Below are 21,385 nucleotides of genomic sequence, written 5' to 3'. Positions count from 1 at the left end.
CAAAGTATTGTTTGCCTTTTCCAAAAGCTGGTGCATTGCAGAGTATGTGAAATATCCACTCAGTGACATCCTCTTTGGCCCAGGAGTTTATGAGGGCATTATTAAAATGAGTTCTGTTATCCTAAGATTTGCTATTCTGGAATTTTGGGTGGAGGTATGGGACACGGGTGTTTCCAGACCTCAGATGTTTGCTTCCACCATTGCAAGCACATTGTGCTTTCCATGGCAGGTTTATGAGAGTAAGATAGAATTCACCTCCAGGCCTCCCCATATTTCTACTTAATCCACTGTCCCCTGCACCAAAGAGTCTTCATGGGCTTGGCTTACTTATTTGCAGCACCAGCTTCACATTCACAGATTACCTGTGCAAGAGTGTCCATGGTCAAGCCCACCCCTCAGTCCTGTGCCCATCCATATGTTGCATACCTTCCTTGATGGCTTCTGGTGTCATGAGGCCATTGAGCAAAAAATGGCTTTTTATTACATTGCCAGCGTAGATCTACCGGAGCACGAGACATTCAGCACACCCTGTGGACATTTTCACATTTGAAAGCATTTCTTTGGAGCTGTTTGCTTTCAAACAGGAAGGCCCAGGAATGTTTCCTGACCGAAGACTGGCTGGTGCACCACTTCTGAAGATCAGCACCCCCTGACACCCAGGCAGTGCTGGATCAAAGCATGGTTAACTGCTTTGGTTTGCTGTTGTTAGGAAAATTTCTGCTCCAAGAAGCTTGCTCGATCATAGTTATCCCAAAAAGTGACAGAAGAGAGTCCTTGGATTTCTTTATTCCAATAGCGAGAGAGTCCACTATGGCATAATGAAACATTCGATAGTTCTCCCTTAGCAGCTTTCCCAGTTTCAGCAGTTCATTTCATGATGTCCATACTTAACGACTTCTTCATGGAAAGGGTTGTGAAGCACTGGAACAGGCTCCCAGGGAAGTTGTTGAGTCACCATCCCTGCATGTGTTCAAAATCCATTTGGATGAGGTTCTCAGGGACATGACTTAGCAGAGGTTTGTTACAGTTAGGTAGTGTGGTTAGGTTGATGTTGGACGGACTTGATCTTTAAGTTCTTTTCCAACTTGAGCGATTCTTTGATTCTATGGATGGCTAAACCAATAAGGATTTACAAATGCTTGTTCACGACCTGGTGGGCAAAGTGAATAACAGTCTCCCTTCATCTGCCTCCGCGGAGCAGATCTGATATATCACAACTTTGTCAGTGCTAGCTCCCATTGTAGCCCCCTTGGAAGAGTTAGCTAAGCTGGACTGTGAAAGACAGAACTGTTTTTCTTTTATTGTCTCAAAGTTTGCTTTTGTGAGGTCTTTCTGATGATAAGACTCTGACAGGCAACTGCTAACTATCCAGGAGGGTAAATGGTGGGTGTTATCGTGCCATCCCTGCTTAGGACTGAAAAGATAAGCAGGAACAAGACAAGCAGTCTTTTCCAGGGGTGCTGCTGGGAGGAGCAGACCCCTGCAGAAGGTGGTAAATCTTGTGTCTGGCAACAGAGACCTCCAACCCTTGCTGGCATATCTGTGGGACGGGAATGTCAGAAAAGTTAGTTTTAAATCATTTTACAAAGAAGTTTTTGTTAAGAAGAAGAAAAACCCCACCAAAATGGGGGATAAAAGGCCCTCACTAAACTGGGGACTTTGGAAACAAACTCCCAAAGACACCTTTGACGGAGAATTCCCTGAGGGGAAAACTTTGTCGGAAGAACCCCGGGACCGGCTTGCTGCGGAGCTCCCTGGCTGTCTCCCATCCCCTGCGGCGATCAGACGAGTTCCTGAGATCATCGGACCTACTGTGTACCTCACAGAATCACAGAATCACAGAATTGTAGGGGTTGGAAGGGACCTCTAGAGATCATCGAGTCCAACCCCCCTGCCAAAGCAGGCTCCCTACACCATGTCACACAGGAAGGCGTCCAGGCGGGTCTTAAATATCTCCAGAGAAGGAGACTCCACCACCTCCCTGGGCAGCCTGTTCCAGTGCTCCATCACCCTCACTGTAAAGAAGTTCTTCCGCACATTTGTGCAGAACTTCCTATGCTGTACTTTCATCCCATTACCCCTAGTCCTAACCCCACGCACTACTGAAAAGAGACCAGACTCACCACTATGGCTCCCACACCTCAGGTATTTATAAACCTGGATCAAGTCCCCTCTCAGCCTTCTTTTCTCAAGGTTAAACAGACCCAGTTCCCTAAGTCTCTCCTCATAGGGGAGATGCTCCAGGCCCTTCACCATCTTAGTGGCCCTCCGCTGGACTCTTTCCAAGAGATCCCTGTCTTTTTTGTACTGGGGAGCCCAGAACTGGACACAATATTCCAGATGAGGCCTCACCAGGGCAGAGTAGAGGGGGAGGATCACCTCGCTGGACCCACGGTGGTGACTATCTCTTTCTCTCTCTGCAAAGACTCCTTGCTTACATTTCCTACTTTTTCTATCACCTACCTTCCCTTCCCCATCTCCCTAAAAATAGCTAGGACAATAATAAACTGGTTGGACCAACATTTGAACCGTTGCTTCTTAATCTCATGCCGGGTATACACATATCAAAGAACCTTGCCTCCCTCCTACAAATTGGAGTGAGACATGGACTTAGGGCCTGGAGTGCAAAACCCTTCTGTCAGCACAAGACGATGGACATTAGTGCACCTCAGCAAGTCTGCAGATGACACCAAGCTGAGCAGTGCAGTCAGTGCTTTAGATTGGAAGGGAAGACGTCTAGAGGGACTTGGACAGGGTGGAGAAGTGGGCCCATGAGAATTTAGTGAGGTTCAGCAAGGCCAAGTACAGTGTGTTGCACTTGGGCTGGGGCAATCCCAGGTATTTATACAGACTGGGGAAAGAACTCCTTGAGGGCAGCCCTGCGGAGAAAGATGATCTTGGATGATCTCGTAGGTCTTTTCCAAGACTTGGTGATTCTGTGATTCTGTAATTTGACAGCCACATCAAGTGGAGACCTCGACATTATAAACGTGACAGACGTGACGAATGTGATAGTGTGAATGTGATTTGCGACTGTGGAGTCTGTGTTGTGACTGTGGTGAGAGGTTGTATTTATTCTTTTGTAGAGTCTGGTGCACCAGTGAAGAGAGCGGACGGGGCCAGTAAGTTTCACCAGAGTCAGCACTGGCTTTTCCAGTCACCGAGGGAAAAGCCTTGGATCCCTTGTTTGCAGAGATGTTGTTTGCCCCTGGCATTGTGGTCGCCCCCCCCACTGAAGGTGGTGAATGATAGGGAATATGATAAATCCATTCAGTGCCATGATTTTTGGCCCATGTAGTTACAAGGGAATTCTTGAAATGAGTCCCATTATCTGATTCAATTCTTTCCGGAGTGCCATGCCACCACAGGATTTGCTTCTCCAACAGTAATATTGCGTTTCAGGCGGTAACATGGGGTACTGTGTATGTTTCAAGCCGCCCAGTGGTTGCCTCCACCATGGTGAGTACATAACCATTACCATTGCAAGATCGTGGCAAGGTGATATAATCAACCTGCCATGCCTCTCCATATTTATACTTTTGCCATCGCCCTTGCCCCCAGAAAGGTTTCCTCCTCTTGGCTTTTTTAATTATGGCACATGTTTCAAAGGCATGAAAAACCTGAGCAAATGCGTCCATAATTAAGTCCACCCCTCGGTCTCTGGCCCACTTATATGTTGCATCCTTTCCTTGATGACCTGAAGTCTCACGGGCCCACCAAGCTAGAAATAATTTACCCTTGTTCTGCCAGTCCAAGTCTATTTGAGCCACCTCCGTTTTGGCAGCTCGATCAACCTGATGGTTACTTTTATGTTCTTACAGTAGGCACATGAGCATCTACATGGTGCACCTTTACAACAATGTTCCTTATTCGGGCAGCAATGTCTTTCCATAGTTCAGCAGCCCAATTAGGTTTACCCCTTCATTGCCAGTTGTTTTGTTCCCACTGCTATAACTACCCCCAAAAGGCATTTGCCATCATCCATGAGTCGGTGTAATGATGAAGCATTGGTCACCTCTCCCGTTCAGCAACATCCAAGGCCAGTTGGACAGCTTTTACCTCTGCAAACTGACTTGATTCTCCTTTACCTTTTGTGGCCTCTGCAACCTGTCGTGTTTACATCCTGTCCTGTCCATACTGACCCCATGGCCACGGCATAAGCTATCTCCTGTTTAATTTGTTCAAAAGGCTGCTGCTGCTCAGAACTCTATGTAAAATCATTCTTTTTCTGCATCACCTGATAAAGGGGGATTACAATGAGGCTATAGTTTGGAATAGGTATCCTCCAAAAGTCCCCTATGCCAAGAAAAGATTGTGTCTCTTTCTTTTTAGTGGGTGGAGACATAGCAGTGATTTTGTTGATCACATCTGTTGGGATATGGCAACATCCATCCTGCCACTTTATAACGAGGAATTGAATTTCCCAAGCAGGTCCTTTCACTTTGTTTTGCTTAATTGCAAAGCCTGCATGTAGAAGGATCTGGATTATTTGTTCTCCTTTCTCAAAAACTTCCCTTGCTGTATTGCCCCACACAATAATGTCATCGATTTACTCTAAGTGCTCAGGAGCACTGCCCTGTTCCAGTGCAGTCTGGATCAACCCATGGCAAATGGTTGGGCTGTGTTTCCACCCCTCGGGTGAACAATTCCAGGTATATTGAGTGCCTCTCCAGGTGAAGGCAAACTGTGGCCTGCATTCTATGGCCAAAGGAGTGGAGAACAATGTGTTGGCAATGTCAGTAGTGGCATACCATTTGGCTGCTTTTGATTCCAGTTTGTACTGGAGTTCTAGCATGTGTGGCACAGAAGCACTCAGTGGGGATGTGACTTCATTCAGGCCACAATAGTCTACTGTTAGCCACCATTCTCCGCTGGCTTTAGGCATTGGCCATATGGGGCAGTTAAAAGACAAGAGAGTTTTACTAATCACTCCCTGACTCTTCAGTTGACGAATCAACTCATGAATGGGGAGCAAGTAATCCAGTAATCCCTGTTGGTGCAGTACTGCTGCCTGTGCACCGTCTTTGTGGCAAAACAGACAACTGCTTAACACCTTCTGTGTCTACAGCAGCCACTCCAGATGCCCATCAATACCCCTTGGGATCTTTAAAATACCCCATTCTGAGGTAATCAATACCAAGTACACAGGGAGCCCCTGGGCCAGTAACAATAGGATGTTTCTAGTCTTTACCAGGGAGGCTCATTTCCACCTCCAACATAGTCAGCTCTTGGGAACCCCCAGTCACTCCATGAATATGATTTTGTCCAGTGGTGACTCGAGGCCATTAGGGTGCACTGTGCACCAGTGTCCACTAGAGCCTTATATTTCTGTGGCCGTGATGTGCCAGGCCACCTGATCTACACAGTCCAATACACTCTGTTGTCCCTTTCCCCCTCCTGGCTGGGGGCAGGGCCCCTCTATTTGTTACCTCGGTTGTCTGCAGCAACTGGAGCGATCACCCTTTTTGAAAAGTTCACCTTGGTGGTTGATCGGTCTCATAATTCCTTTACGAGTGCTTGAAGTGCAGGAGTGGGTTGATTATGCCACTTCTCCATATCCTCCCTATGGTCTTGCAGGCAGTGCCACAAGGCAAGACACGATGTAGTCTTGCTGTTGTTATTTGCCCAAGCAAGAGGATGTCTCCTTTTGATGGCTGAGATGTTGGATGATGCAGGTTGGGAGGAAACCAAGTTGATCACCTCTTCCAGTAGGCAGTTTTGGGAATTCTAATCTTCATCAGATGTATCTGGTACCACCATGGATCTATCAGCATTAAGCATGGTAGACAGTTCATCTATTATATCTTCTTTGCTTCCATTCTGTCTAGCTTTGTGGCTACCTTTGTGATGGCTTAAACAGAAGCTCATAGACGGTTTAAATGTAAATCGGAGTCGTGAAGCCTATTAACCAGGTCATTTATAAGGGGTCTTCTTTCCCCTCTGCCATATATTGCTGCAAACATACTGGCATACCTTTCTGGTGCTGTCTTTGTGAAGGTACACCACATATTTGGTGTACACTTGACTCTCTCAGGATCATGCTCTTGGTCTGGCTCGCCATGAATGAAGCTAGGGCTTTGTAACATTTCCACCACAGCGTATTCTCTGAAATGACAGATATGTTCTTCCATATTGGTCCATTTCTTTTTCTCAGGCATTAGATCATCTTTGAAGGGGTGTCTTTCTCTTACAGCTAAGAATATCCACTTCCAGATGGTGAAAGACCCATTCAGGCACGTACCAATACCCCTGTTGATGGCTGAGTCCCTAGCAATGCCACCCAGTTGGCGAGCTTCTCTGCTATCTAGCCACACACTGTTGGCCCCATTGTCCCAACACTGAAGTAACCAGGTGACAACAGGCTCATTCAGGTGTTGTGAAAAGCCTGTTATTAGGCCTCAGATTTCTTTCATTTTCAGAGATTTATCAACAATATTTGCGATGTCTTGCTCACCTCCTACTCTTTCAGGACTTCTTGCCCTCCTTGGCATTGGTGACTGTGGTCTTATTGAGGGCCCCACATCTCGATTCAGGGGGCTTGGAGTGGATCTCGAAGCCACTCCTCTGGACCTCTTTCCTCCTGACTGCTTCTTCTACTTCACCCTCCTCTTTCTTCTGTTCTGAGTCAAAATTCGTTTCATTTTCCATCCTCTTACAGGGGCAACTTTTATTGAATCTGGTGCCTCCTCTGGTTGATCAGGTTGGTTGATTCCTATTCTCCAACTTGGCTGGGAGTCGGTCTCAATTATGAGGGTATTTAGTTCAGATTCGAGCTTGATGAGACTGAATTCTGTTTATTTCAGTTTGGAGACTGAATTTTGTGTGCTGGAAGGCATCTCGCTCACATTGGAGTACATCCCTTTCAGACTGTGTGCCCCGGTGGTACAGTGGTAGGAATGCCACATTGCAACACTGGAGGCTCTGGTTCAAATCCCCCCTGTGGCGCAAGTGGTAGAAGTGCCGCTCTGCTACACAGGAGGCTCGAATCCCGGGGGTTGGACTCGATGATCTCTAAGGTCTCTTCCAACCTGCATGAGACTATGAGACTATGAGACTTGAGGATGTCCCTCTCAGACCAGAGGGTGTCTCACTTGGACTGGAGGGTGTCTTGTTGAAATTGGAGGTTGTCAAGTTTGGATTGCAGGGTTTGTCACTCATTTTGGAGGGTGTCTCTCTCAGACTAGAGTGCATCTCACTCAGATTGGAGGTCTTTTCTCTCAACTAGGAGACTCTTGCTTGGCCCAGAGATTCTCCTTCTTGGCTTGGAGACTCGCTCATCATATAGTGTCCCCCTGAGACTCTCCCTTTCACCTCTGAGACACTCTCTTTCAATTTCAAAAGCTTTCTCCCTCTCTGGGATAGTATTGAATAAAGCCTGATAAGCCTCAGCCAGGCCCCAAATCATTTGTGCCTCCTGAGATGCAACATTCTTGTCTCAGATATTTGTTTAAGCTCTCAGGGTCTTTTAGGTGTTCAGGAGTAAAGCTCCATGACACCAAAGATGTCCATCTCTTTAAAGTCTCTCCCAAGCCTCTCCACTCTCCCTGCCACTCAGTATTCTCAGGTTCTGGAGGGCACTTCCTCAGAATATTGTAGGTCAAGATACTGAGTGAGATTAGTAAAACAATGAACAAGATATTCAGGGAGATCAGCAGTGTGATCAAATGGGCATTCAGAAATTGCATATAGGATTCAAAGGAGAGATGGGGAGCATGCTTAAAGAACACAAGTTGTGTAAAATTAGCTGCTCCCACTGGAGTTGTATGCCACTTTGTGTGCAGGTGCCAGCTAGGCATTTCTAACGGTGTTTTTAATTGACTATATATGCCTATAGCTCCATAGAGCAAAGCGGAAAACTTAATTAAGGCCCAGTAGGTTTTGAGCATCAAAAAAAAGAAAAATCAATGGCATGCAGTCCCTTGAAAAGCAGTTTCACAATTTTTTATTTTTATTTTTTTTTCCTTTTTCTTCAGTAGTGAGATAGCAGAGCTCAAAGTTTACAAATATTCCGGAGTATTGACAGTTCTCCTAGACTTACAAGGTCAAGTTTTCCAGCACAGAAACATTAACTTCTGATAAAGTCCCCTTGCAAAGCTCTCCAAATGCAGAAAAACAGTGGCAATGATCGGATGAGAAACAAACATTCCCAGCACACTAAATGATGTGATGATGTGGAATACTGATGATCATAAAATCATGACACACGACTAACTGCATCAAGAAAAGAAGGCTGTGGTCATTGTTGACTCTCTTCTGAGGGAAACGGATGACTCAGTATGCTGACTAGACATGACCCATAAGAAATCTGCTGTCTCTCTGGAGGACAGATAAGAGACATAACCAGAAAACCCATTTGGCTGGCATGGGCCTTTGGTTATTATTCATTGTTACCTTCATGTCAGTAGCCACGAAGCAGCAAAAAAAGTCCAGGAGAAACCAAAATGGACTTCAGAGCCTTGGGCCAATTGGTTAAGAAACACGGGCACAGGTAGCGTTTTCCACTGTCCTCCCAGATGCAGGGAACAATACTGAAAGGATCAGGTAGGCCAAAGTGATCAAGTCTGAGGCTGGAGTCAGAGGATGAATTTTGGGTTCCTTGATCATGGAATGGTCTGCACAACACCAGACCTGCTTGAGACAGACGAGATGCACCTTTCTCACAGCAGAAAAAGGATTATTGTGCAGGAGATAGCAGGGCTGACTGTTGGAATTTAAAGTACATTCACAGGAGGAAAGGGATGAAACCAGGCTTGCAAGTGATAAGCTATGGGACATCCCATACAAACTCAGCATCAGAAAGGAATGAAGACCAGAGCTTTTGAAACACTATTAAATCCCAAACCCACGAGCAGCTTCCACAAGTACCTGTTATCCACTGCTGTTGGTCAGAAACAAAAACAAGAACCTACAGTGCCTGCCTCGCAACTGTTTTGCAGTAGAGCCAAATTTGCAGTCTTATTTGATTATTTTTGTACTAGACATTTTGGATCATGAGAACTTTGCATTTGCCATTTTAGCTTGTGTGATTGCGGCTTGGTTCTGCAAGTGCTAAAAGCACGGTTCTATTCTGTAATTATGCTAATAAAAATATGTTTCCCACTAGGCTTGGGTAGTTGCTGATGTTGGGACTGGATGCATATTAACAGCATCTCAGAGCAGTGAGAAATGGATCTAACAAAATCCCTCCTTCCCTCTCCAAAATATTCAAACGTGACTAGAATGAAACACATTCTTGATAATTACACCGATTCCCATCTATTTAACAATCTGCCAACACATAGATTGCTGTATTGAACATACGAGGATATTTAGGGCTTCAATCTACCTCCTGCAATATTTGTGCAATAGAAACAGCAACAAGCACAAGGACTATACATTTTTTTACACGTGCCTACAGCTGAACACTGAGTTTTAATGAACTGACAGAGCTGATGTGGCAATAACAATATATTGAAGATGCCTACAATAAATAGCTAGTGAGCCATCATTCATTGAGGAGGTTTGGAAGAAATCTGGTAGCTGCACTCAGATTTCTAGAGGCAACATGACTTGGCAGACCTCCAAATCAAATTCCTCAGAATACTTCAAATTTCTGCAATTTCTGCATCACTTGCCTCACAGACCAGATTTTCTCCTGTCAGAATTGTTGCCTGCAAAAGCTCCCATAAGGCTGCATTGGCAGGTCCATTAAGTGAAAGACATGTGGAATGCTACCTACTGGAATTTGTAACAGTAGAAAATACTACAATAAAATTAAAAATACAACCCTGACTTAGAAAACTACAGTGCATTGTCATGGTTTTGTAATGTCGCTATCAGTATTCCACATCATAACATCATGTGAAGCATGGATAATTTTACCGAATGTGCAGCTCACAGAAGAAGACTACATATTCCAGAGAACATCACAGTCGGGGATAAGTCACTGGACAAGGACACTATATAATCTTACTTCGGGGCTGGACTCACCCTCTTGAATCCTCGGAGCCAGGGGCGAGAGTGTGGGAGCCTTCCAGCCGTTTAGCCTAGAGCTACAGTAGGCCTCTCGGTTTTGGGACTCACTCTCTCTCCTATTTTGCTTGATTCGTTAGCCTTAATTTCAATTATATTGTATTATATTGTGTTATCCTGTATTTCGATATAGAATTTAGTAAACAAGTGAGCCTCCGTAGATCGTTGCCGCACTTTTCTAAATTCCCTTTTTTCCCTTTCCTTTTGGGCCACCGATACTGCAGGCCAGCTTTCCCCCCATCACAGGCGCAGGCAGATTTTTGCTTAACCCGTGACATGCATAAAGCAGCACACATGAATACTGTAGTCCTACTTGGTCTGCATTTTAAATACAGAAGTCACACTTAGGCTGTATTATTCTGCACAGGAAACATAGCTATATTTGTCAGGGGATGGGATCAGTGGGATTTCTGTTGTTTTGCATCCTGATACACTTCAGTCTGCGGTGAAGTTTGAGATTCCTTCAATGTGTACAGATGAGCATGAAGACAGTATTGCACATCCAAACCAACTCTGCAGGAATACTAAAACAACGGGCCTTGTTTGGAAACTTACTTCTTAATAAGGTGCTCAAGAAGTTCTAACTCAGAAAGGCCGAGCAGAGTTTTCTTGCCTCAAGGTGTGCCTCAAGAGGTGCTTTGTGAGGTCATAATGGACATCATGGTGACGTTCAGGAACCCCATACTATGTCACGCCAGGAGGAACCAGTTGAGCAGTCTTGCCTCAAGCCTCCAAGGAGGGTGCTTGCTGGTTGTGGACGAGAGGTAGCATGGGGCAACTACGGGAGAGAATTGCTCCCAGATGTTGCTTTTTGCTCTTCCTTCTCCTTTTCCTTGTGACTCCGTGTCATGGGCGACCCCGCAATGTCGCGTGGGAAGCACAGAGTCGAGGTAGGTTGTTCACTGAGTGAAGTAGAAGGGAAACAGACTCTTAAAGCTGCCTGGAAAGCAGCCTTGGATAATGGGTCTGCCAGGGAAAAAGCAGGCTCTTAAATCGACTCTGTTCCCTTTGAAATTATGGATTTCCAGCTTCACCAGGCATCCCACCATGGAGCAGAGAGGGACATCCTAAAGGGGAGAGCTGTGCCCTCTGAGCACAGAGGGCCTGGAGCACAGCAAACTTGATGGGTAAATGGTGCAGCAAGGAATATTGCATAGAATTTCTGATTTTCTCTATTCCAGATTATCGTGTCGGTGACACGTATGAAGCAGATCCCATGGAAGGTGATCTGGAACGTCTCCAGGATTCCAGGGGTATGTTTTTCCTTGCAAATGCACCTGGTCTCCAGCCATGGCTCATCCAGGACTCTACTCTAGGCCTGGCAGAATCTGAACCTACGTGTACCTTTCAAAACGCTACATAATCCCCTGCCAGGCTCTGCAGGCTCCTTATCTAGAAGCCTGGCACAATGTGGAAAGGAAGCCTTTCTTCTGTTTCTTTATAGATCTGCCTGTACGCCGTATATCTGGGCGGCACCGTTTCCATCGGCCTCAAGGCTACCCCAGGGGTGAGTGGTCTGTCTTTGTTCATTTCACAGCGTCAGCAGGTACTCTCAGCCTTGTCTTCCTGTGGAACATACCTTACAATGGTCTTTGCTGCTGCTGGGATGTGGAGAAGAGCAGAGTAGCAGTCAGGAGAGCACAGGGATATGGCCTGGGATTCTTTGCCATGCACAGCAGTGTTTGCCAGCAGCTTCATCCCTGTGTCTCCTGAAGTGTTATCAGCAAAGGCAGAAGCATCTGGGGCAGAGTTTAGAGCTTCCTTCTAAAAGGGATGTGGAGATTCAGAAAGCATGTATGTCCATGCTGCAGTTCAGGTCTCAGGCTGAAGAGAATGCCTGGTCCTGCCTCTGCTACAGGAGGGCAGCAGGGGTACCACCTGTGTGCGGTGTGAGCAAATGGATGATCTGCTCAGCCTGGTGGTAGAACTGAAGGGTGAAGCAGAAAGGTTAAGGAGCATCCAGGATTGTGAGAGGGTGACTGACTGATGGAATCACTGTGCCATACCTACAAGAAGGGTGCACAGGAGATGCTCTTCAGGCAACAGGGGATAATCTACCCACTCACAGTCAGATGAGAAGGGGGGAACCTCAGAAACAGCAAAGGATGGAAAACAAGTCCCTGTTCAGGGCAGCAAGCAGATCGCCTCTCAGCTAATCCCACCTTCCCACATGCTCTTACATAACAGCTATGAAGCTCTGGAGCTGCAAAACAGACTTGGATGGTGGGTCCACTGGAGAAACAACCAGGCTCTGACACAAAGTCTGCTCACCTGTGCCCCAAGTAGGGGCTGGGATGGTGTCAGCAGAGCCATTCGCTGGCCAGCAGGTTCTGCACCCATGACTAATGGAAATGCACACTTTTGTCCTTAAGTCCTCCCCATGTGGTTTACGTATGCTTCAAGGATGTCACAGGGTCCCCAGTGAGCAAGGGCAGTCTGTCCTGCAGCCAGGCTTAGAACTGCAGGCTGTTTCCTCGAGACAGCATCTGGGGAGCTGTCACGTCGAAGCCCACAGCTCAAAAGGGCTCATGCACGCATTGAAAGAATGTTCACACGTGTTTAGATTCTGCCTGTTGGTCACACAATACATTTCAGGTCACTACGGATCCCTTAAGAAGCAGCATATTGCGACAGCTCTTGACAGAATTTCTGCTTTTCTCTATTCCAGATGCTGATCGTGTTGGTGACACATATGAAGCATATCCCATGGAAGGTGATCTGGAACGTCTCCAGGATTCCAGGGGTATGTTTTTCCTTGGGGATGCACCTGACCCCTGGCTAGGGCTCACCCTGGACTCTAGTCTAGCCCTCTCAGAATCTGGACCGACGTGTGGCTCTCAAAACACTACGTGATCCCCTGCCAGGCTCTGCAGGCTCCTTAACTAGAAGCCTGGCACAATATGGAAAGGAAGCCTTTCTTCTGTTTCTTTATAGATCTGCCTGTACGCCGTATATCTGGGATGCGCCGTTTTCATCAACCTCAAGGCTACCCCAGGGGTGAGTGGTCTGTCTTTGTTCATTTCACAGCATCAGCAAGTACTTTCAGCCCTGTCTTCCTGTGGAATATACCTTACAATGGTTTTTGCTGCTGCTGGGATGTGTAGAGGAGCAGGGTAGCAGTCAGGAGAAAACAGGGATATGGCCTGGGATTCTTTGCCCTGCACAGCAGAGTTTTCCAGCAGCCCCAGTGTTGTGTAGGCAGAAGCATTCAGAGAAGAGCTCAGAGCTTCCCAGGGATCCTTTTCCATAGCTGCTCTATAAATGGTTTGTTTTGTGCCAATATGGTGCCTCTTTTGGCACCTGGTACCATATTGACCCATACTTGTGAGTGGAAGAGGGAAAGAAGTGTCTGTCAGTAGCAGTGATTTTTGCCATTCAAGGCTGAACAGATTAATTGCAATGTATGTCAGGAGCTGTTATTATCTGCCTTTGGTTGCAGATGTGGCCTTGGGTGCTGGCTCTGCAGCTTCTCAAAGGGTTCCTTATTTTGAGTCTTGGAAGAATCGCATGGCTAAGAGCTGTGTGTAGGTTTCTTTTGAGAGATGCCAAGTGCATCCAGAAGACCAGCCTGACTCTCCTGAAGTTGTTGATTATGAAAGAGTTACCACCATCTGAAATAAAAATGTTTCTCCTCTGTGTTTCCTTCTAGCTGTTGCACCTCAGATTCCTTATCCACGTTCTCAGATGGATCTTGATTTTGGGCCTGAAGAGTATCCCAAAGGTATGTTGTCATTGCCGATTTACCTGAAGGAATAAACAGTTCCTTCTTGAGAGGAAGGAACTAGTAATTGCTGTGGAGAGCTTCTGTAGAGGATGTGTTTACTGCCATTCAAAGCAGAAGAGGTGCATTCAAACATGCAACTGGAGCTTTTTTGATGGTAGTGGTGGAGCTGGCCAAGTAGGATTAGTAGTACCATTGCATGTAGGCCCTTGCTCAGGCAGACTGTAAGACATCATCCTCATCCTCTGCTACTAACGCACAAGAAACAGGGATGATAATGGTGTGAATACTACAATCACCTGCACTTCTTCAAGACACTGTGATGCCGTCAGTATTGCAGAACTCATGAGTGCGTTGCACTGTCTTGTGTTCTCCAGCTGCCGGAGGTGTGAGAACTGCAGAGCATGTGGAACAGAAACAAGGAGGATATAAATCTGCCTTTGCAGTGCTTGCTGTTCTGTTCTTTCTGATGGTCCTGGCTGCTTTGGCTTACCTGGCAAAACGTCTGCTGATGAAGAGACAAGAGTGAGTTGTTTCTCCAGTAGTGTTTCCTAGGTGGCTGCTTTGTGCAGGGAAGCTCTTGCAATGAGAGCCTACCAGAGCACAGTGAGCAACGGACAGCAATCTGTTGAGATTTCTGTTCAGGGATAACTTTGCGTCTTAAGCCCTACAAATCTGGACTCTTGTCTAAAACTCCATTCTTTTTGTTGCAGAGATGAAATGCCATTTGAAGCTGTCATGAAAAATGAAGACCCAGCTCCAGCAGAAAAACGACAGACTGTAGCTCGAATTACCATAGAAATTCAAGATGTTTCTGTGAATTCACAGTCACATCTGAAAGGTCTTCTCCGATGTATATTCTCACCAATCACTGCCTTATTAAGACAGTCCCCACAGCAATCCTCTAAGCTTGACCTTCGCACGCAGTCAGGAATCTCTGGTACAAGCAAAAAGGCACTAACATCAGGAAAAGAGGAGAAAAATACATCCCGCTGTGGAAAAGCAGTGAAATTGGGTGAATTATAGAACTCCTGGTGGACTTTCCCAGTTCCAGCAGTCCATTTCATGATGTCCGCACATAAGGATGACCATTATAGCATTCACCGCTTATTCCATATCATGACATCATGCCCAAGTTGTACAACACATATATGTATATCTAAACAGTCAATAAACTATAATTACCATCATATACAGATTTATTTACTTATGTGAAAGTATACCTAAAACTTCTGACTGTTCTCTCCCATCATCAAGTCTCCTTCTGGTACAAACTCAACATCCCTGTTGAGTTTGAGCAAAAAAATGCTTTTTGCATTTCTCACCATGTCCCTGAGCAAAATCAGTCCCACAGGTGGGCTGGCATTTGCCCGAGGCAGCGGTGACCCAAGCCGTCTAATCATAAATTCTTCTTATGTACTACATGGACTCCATCCCGTTGTTCAGTACATAAGAGGCTGGACTGAGCAGGGCCATCATGACTGACAGATCCCAGAGTGCTGACTAAACAGGTGGCTTGGGCTAAACGTTTATCCCAGTGCATGAATGTTCTGCCAACTACTGCTTTCAGTGTAGTTTTTAACACTCCAAAGTATTGCCTTTTCCCGAAGATGGTGCATTGCAGAGGGTATGAAATGTCCACTCAGTGACATCCTCTTTGGCCCAGGAGTTTATGAGGGCATTATTAAAATGAGTTCTATTATCCTAAGATTTGCTATTCTGGAATTTTGGGTGGAGGTATGGGTCACAGAGTGTGTTTCCAGACCTCAGATGTTTGCTTCCACCATTGCAAGCACATTGTGCTTTCCATGTCAGGTTTATGGGAGTGAGATAGAATTCACCTCCAGGCCTCCCCATATTTCTACTTAATCCACTGTCCCCCGCACCACAGAGTCTTCATGGGCTTGGCTTACTTATTTGCAGCACCAGCTTCACATTCACAGATTACCTGTGCAAGAGTGTCCATGGTCAAGCCCACCCCTCAGTCCTGTGCCCATCCATATGTTGCATACCTTCCTTGATGGCTTCTGGTGTCATGAGGCCAGTGAGCTAGAAATGGCTTTTTATTACATTGCAGCGTAGATCTACCAGAGCACGAGACATTCAGCACACCCTGTGGACATTTTCACATTTGAAAGCATTTCTTTGGAGCTGTTTGCTTTCAAACAGGAAGGCCCAGGAATGTTTCCTGGCCAAAGACTGGCTGGGGCACCACTTCTGAAGATCAGCACCCCCTGACACCCAGGCAGTGCTGGATCAAAGCATGGTTAACTGCTTTGGTTTGCTGTTGTTAGGAAAATTTCTGCTCCAAGAAGCTTGCTCGATCATCTTTATCTCATAAAGAGACAGAGGAGAGTCCTTGGATTCTTTAGTCCAATAGCAAGAGAGTCCACTGGGGCATAATGAAACATTCGATAGTTCTCCCTTAGCAGCCTTCCCAATTCCATTAGTTCATTTCATGATGTCCATACTTAACGACTTCTTCATTCAAAGGCTTGTGAAGCACTGGAGCAGGCTCCCAGGGAAGTTGTTGAGTCACCATCCCTGCATGTGTTCAAAATCCATTTGGATGAGGTTCTCAGGGACATGACATAGCGGTGGGTTGTTACAGTTAGGTAGGGTGGTTAGGTTGAGTTTGGACTTGATCTTTAAGTTCTTTTCCAACTTGAGCAATTCTTTGATTCTATGGATGGCTAAACCAATAAGGATTTACAAATGCTTATTCTCGATCTGGTGGGCAAAGTGAATAACAGTCTTCCTTCATCTGCCTCCCCGGAGCAGATCCTATATATCACAACGTTGTCAGTGCTAGCTCGCATTGTAGCCCCCTTGGAAGAGTTAGTTAAGCTGGACTTAGGGCCTGGAGTGCAAAACCCTTCTGTCAGCACAAGAAGATGGACATGAGTGCACCTCAGCAAGTTTACAGATGACACCAAGCTGAACAGTGCAGTCAATGCATTAGATTGGAAGGGAAGACGTCTAGAGGGACTTGGACAGGGTGGAGAAGTGGGCCCATGAGAATTTAGTAAGGTTCAGCAAGGCCAAGTACAGTGTGTTGCACTTGGGCTGGGGCAATCCCAGGTATTTATACAGACTGGGGAAAGAACTCCTTGAGGGCAGCCCTGCGGAGAAAGATGATCTTGGATGATCTCGTAGGTCTTTTCCAACACTTGGTGATTCTATGACTCTATAATTTGATAGCTACGTCAAGTGGAGACCCCGACTTGATAAATGTGATAGACGTGATGAATGTGATAGTGTGAATGTGATTTGCGATTGTGGAGTCTGTGTTGTGATTGTGGAGAGTGGCTGTATTTATTCTTTTGTAGAGTCTGGTGCACCAGTGAAGAGAGTGGTCGGGGCCAATAAATTTCTCCAGAGTCAGCACTGGCTTTTCCAGTCACCGAGGGAAAAGCCTTGGATTCCTTCTTTGCAGAGGAGAGGATGTTTGTCCTTGGCACTGTGGTCGACCCCCCACCGACACCAACTCCTTCTGCTCCTTCTGCAGTGAGCAGGGGCTCACTGTCCTGCTGCCAGGCTAACAACTGCAGGCTGTTTCCACGAGTCAGCATCTGGGGAGCTGCCGTGTCAAAGCCCACAGCTGAAGCAGGTTCATGTATGCACTGAAAGAATCTTCATACGTGTGTAGATTCTGCCTGTGGCTCACGCAATCCATCTCTGGTCACTGCGGATCCCTTAAGAAGCAGCATATTGCGACAGCTCTTGACAGCTTTTCCAGTTTTCTCTATTCCAGATGCTGATCGTGTTGGTGACACATATGAAGCATATCCCATGGAAGGTGATCTGGAACGTCTCAAGGATTCCAGGGGTATGTTTTTCCTTGGGGATGCACATGATCCCTGGCCATGGCTCAACCAGGACTCTAGGCCTGTCAGAATCTGGACCTACATGTGGCTCTCAAAACACTACGTGATCCCTAACAGGCTCTGTAGGCTCCTTATGTAGAAGCCTGGCACAATATGGAAAGGAAGCCTTTCTTCTGTTTCTTTATAGATCTGCCTGCACACCATATATATGGGATGCACCGTTTTCATCGGCCTCAAGGCTACCCAAAGGGTGAGTGGTCTGACTTTGTTCATTTCACAGCGTCAGCAGGTACTTTCAGCCTTCTCTTCCTGTGGAACATACCTTACAATGGTCTTTGCTGCTGCTGGGATGTGAAGAGGAGCAGAGTAGCAGTCAGGAGAGCACAGGCATACGGCCTGGGATTCTTTGCCCTGCACAGCTGAGTTTGCCAGCAGCCCCAGCCTACTGTCTCTACAAGTGATGCCAGCAAAGGCAGAAGCATTTGGGGCAGGGTATAGAACTTCCTAAGGATCCTGTTCCACAAACAATCTGTACATGGTTTATTTTGTGCCAATATGGTGCCTCTTTTGGCACCTGGTACCCATTTGGCACATACTTGTGAGTGGAAGAGGGAAAGAAGTGTCTGTCAGTAGGAGTGTTTGTTGCCATTCAAGGCTGAACAGATTAATTGCAATGTATGTCAGGAGCTGTTATTATCTGCCTCTGGTTGCAGAAATGGCCTTGGGTGTTGGCTCTGCAGCTTCTCAAAGGTTTCCTTATTTTGAAACTTGGAGAAATCGCATGGCTAAGAGCCGTGTGTAGGTTTCTTTTGAGAGATGCCAAGCGCATCCAGAATACCAGTCTGACCCTCCTGCAGTTTTTGATTAGGAAAAGAGTTATCACCATCTGAAATAAAAATGTTTCTCCTCTGTGTTTCCTTCTAGCTGTTGCACCTCAGATTCCTTATCCACGTTCTAAGATGGATCATGGTTCTGGGCCTGAAGAGTATTCCAGAGGTATGTTGTCAGTGCCAATTTACCCGATTGAATAAAAAGTTCCTTCCTGAGAGTAAGACACTATCAATTGTAGTGCAGAGCTTCTGCACGAGGTTTGTTTACTGCCATTCAAAGCTGAAGAGGTGCATTCAAACATGCAACTGGAGCTGTTCTGACGGTAGTAGCATAGCTGGCCAAGTAGGATTAGTAGCACCATTGCAAGTAGGCTTGTCCTCAGGAGGACTGTAAAACATCGTCCTCATCCTCTGCTACCAAGATACAAGTATCAGGGATGATAATGCTGTGAATACTACAATGCCTTGCACTTCTTCAAGACACTGTGATGCCATCAGTATTGCAGAACTCATGAGTGTGTTGCACTGTCTCATGTTCTCCAGTTGCCGGTGGTGTGAGAACTACGGTGCGTGTGGAACAGAAACGGGGAGAATATAACTCTGCATTTGCAGTGCTTGCCATCCTGTCCTGTCTGGTCATTCTGGCTGCTTTGGCTTACCTGGCAAAACGTCTGCTGATGAAGAGACAAGAGTGAGTTGTTTCTCCAGTAGTGTTTCCTAGGTGGCTGCTTTGTGCAGGGAAGCTCTTGCAATGAGAGCCTCCCAGAGCACAGTGAGCAGTGGGCAGCCATCTGCTGGGATTTCTGTTCAGGGATCACTCAGCCTCATAACTCCTACAAATTTGGAGTCTTGTCTAAAACCCCTTTCTTTTTGTTGCAGAGATGCAATGCCATTTGAAGCTGTCATGAAAAATGAAGACCCAGATCCATCAAATGACGGGCAAACCATCGTGAGATTTATGGTAGAAATTGAAGATCTTTCTGGGGCTTCAATGTCAAATCTGAAGGGTCTCCACTCTACTATCTCACAAATCACTGACGTATTCAGTCTGTCCCCACAGCGATCCTCAAAGCAGTCAGGAATCGTTGAAGGAATCAAAAAGGCACGAAAGTCACGAAAAGAGGAGAAAAATACATGCTGCTGTGGAAGAGCAGTGAAATTTGATGAATTATAGAACTCCTGGTGGACTTTCCCAGTTCCAGCAGTCCATTTCATGATGTCCATACTTAAGGATGACCATTATAGCATTCACCGCTTATTCCATATCATGACATCATGCCGAAGTTGTACAACACATATATGTATATCTAAACAGTCAATAAACTATAATTACCATCATATACAGATATATGTACTTATGTGCACGTATACCTAAAACTTCTGACTGTTCTCTCCTGTCATCAAGTCTCCTTCTGGTACAAACTCAACATCCCTGTTTGATTTTTGCATTTCCCACCATGTCCCTGAGCAAAATCAGTCCCACAGGTGGGCTGGCATTTGCCCGAGGCAGGGGTGACCCAAGCCGTCTAATCATAAATTCTTCTTATGTACTACATGGACTCCATCTCGTTGTTCAGTACATAAGAGGCTGGACTGAGCAGGGCCATCATGACTGACAGATCCCAGAGTGCTGACTAAACAGGTGGCTTGGGCTAAACGTTTATCCCAGTGCATGAATGTTCTGCCAACTACTGCTTTCAGTGTAGGTTTTAACACTCCAAAGTATTGCCTTTTCTAGAAGCTGATGCATTGCAGAGGGTATGAAATGTCCACTCAGTGACATCCTCTTTGGCCCAGGTGTTTATGAGGGCATTATTAAAATGAGTTCTATTATCCTAAGATTTGCTTTCTGGAATTTTGGGTAGAGCTATGGGACACGGGTGTTTCCAGACCTCAGATGTTTGCTTCCACCATTGCAAGCACATTGTGCTTACCATGGTGGATTTATGGGAGTGAGATAGAATTCACCTCCAGCCCTCCACATATTTCTACTTAATCCACTGTCCCCTGCACCAAAGAGTCTTCATGGGCTTGGCTTACTTATTTGCAGCACCAGCTTCACATTCACAGATTACCTGTGCAAGAGTGTCCATGGTCAAGCCCACCCCTCAGTCCTGTGCCCATCCATATGTTGCATACCTTCCTTGATGGCTTCTGGTGTCATGAGGCCTGTGAGCTAGAAATGGCTTTTTATTACATTGCAGCGTAGATCTACCAGAGCACGAGACATTCAGCACACCCTGTGGACATTTTCACATTTGAAAGCATTTCTTTGGAGCTGCTTGCTTCCAAACAGGAAGGCCCAGGAATGTTTCCTGGCCAAAGACTGGCTGGTGCACGACTACCGAAGATCAGCACCCCCTGACACCCAAAAAGTGCTGGATCAAAGCATGGTTAACTGCTTTGGTTTGCTGTTGTTAGGAAAATTGCTGCTCCAAGAAGCTTGCTCGATCATCTTTATCTCATAAAGAGACAGAGGAGAGTCCTTGGATTTCTTTATTCCAATAGCGAGTGAGTCCACTGGAGCATAATGAAACATTTCATATGGCTTCTTGGTGGAACATCAGGTGAAGCTGCCATTGACATCAGAAGCAAAGACCCTGCTCTGCTTGAGGAATAGCCAAAATGAAGAATTACCCCAGACACCAAAGATCTTTCATGCACATCAAACCCACATCTGAAGGCTCTTTTCAATGCCACATTCTCAGCACTTTCTGCCCTGTTTTTTTCATACTCACAGCAGTCATCTCTCAGTCTGCTTTCACAGGCCGAAAAAGATTGGTAAGCTCCTCTGCTGAGCTGCAAGCAAAGAGACACCACGTGTGGGAAAAGAGAGGAGTAATGTGGGCTGCAGTGGAACTAAAGAGAAGTGGGGTGCGCCAGACACTCACTAGCAGAACAAACCCCACGGCAGCATGGCAAATGGCAGAAGACACTGTCCCCTTCCATCACCATCAAACGTGCAGAGGAGGTCCACATTTGACGTGTTTTCCAGA

At 46.1% G+C, this 21,385-nt stretch overlaps 1 protein-coding gene across 1 annotated transcript; it reads left to right on the top strand.

Moving 5' to 3' along the window:
• The first annotated feature begins 12,651 nt into the window (after nt 1–12,651).
• Nucleotides 12,652–19,908, top strand: LOC146762726 (uncharacterized). Its single transcript, XM_085552554.1, has 5 exons — nt 12,652–12,754; nt 12,946–13,008; nt 13,661–13,732; nt 14,110–14,257; nt 19,269–19,908. Exons 1-5 carry the CDS (start codon nt 12,718–12,720, stop codon nt 19,561–19,563), a joined length of 615 nt encoding a protein of 204 aa, XP_085408680.1. The 5' UTR covers nt 12,652–12,717; the 3' UTR covers nt 19,564–19,908.
• Nucleotides 19,909–21,385: the final 1,477 nt, after the last annotated feature.

The sequence above is a fragment of the Coturnix japonica genome, chromosome 1, assembly GCF_054131305.1.
Source record: "Coturnix japonica strain WE chromosome 1, WE-NBRP24, whole genome shotgun sequence".
Classification (NCBI taxonomy): domain Eukaryota; kingdom Metazoa; phylum Chordata; class Aves; order Galliformes; family Phasianidae; genus Coturnix; species Coturnix japonica.
The sequence above is the reverse complement of the archived record's forward strand: the minus strand, read 5'-3'. Positions and strand labels throughout refer to the sequence as shown.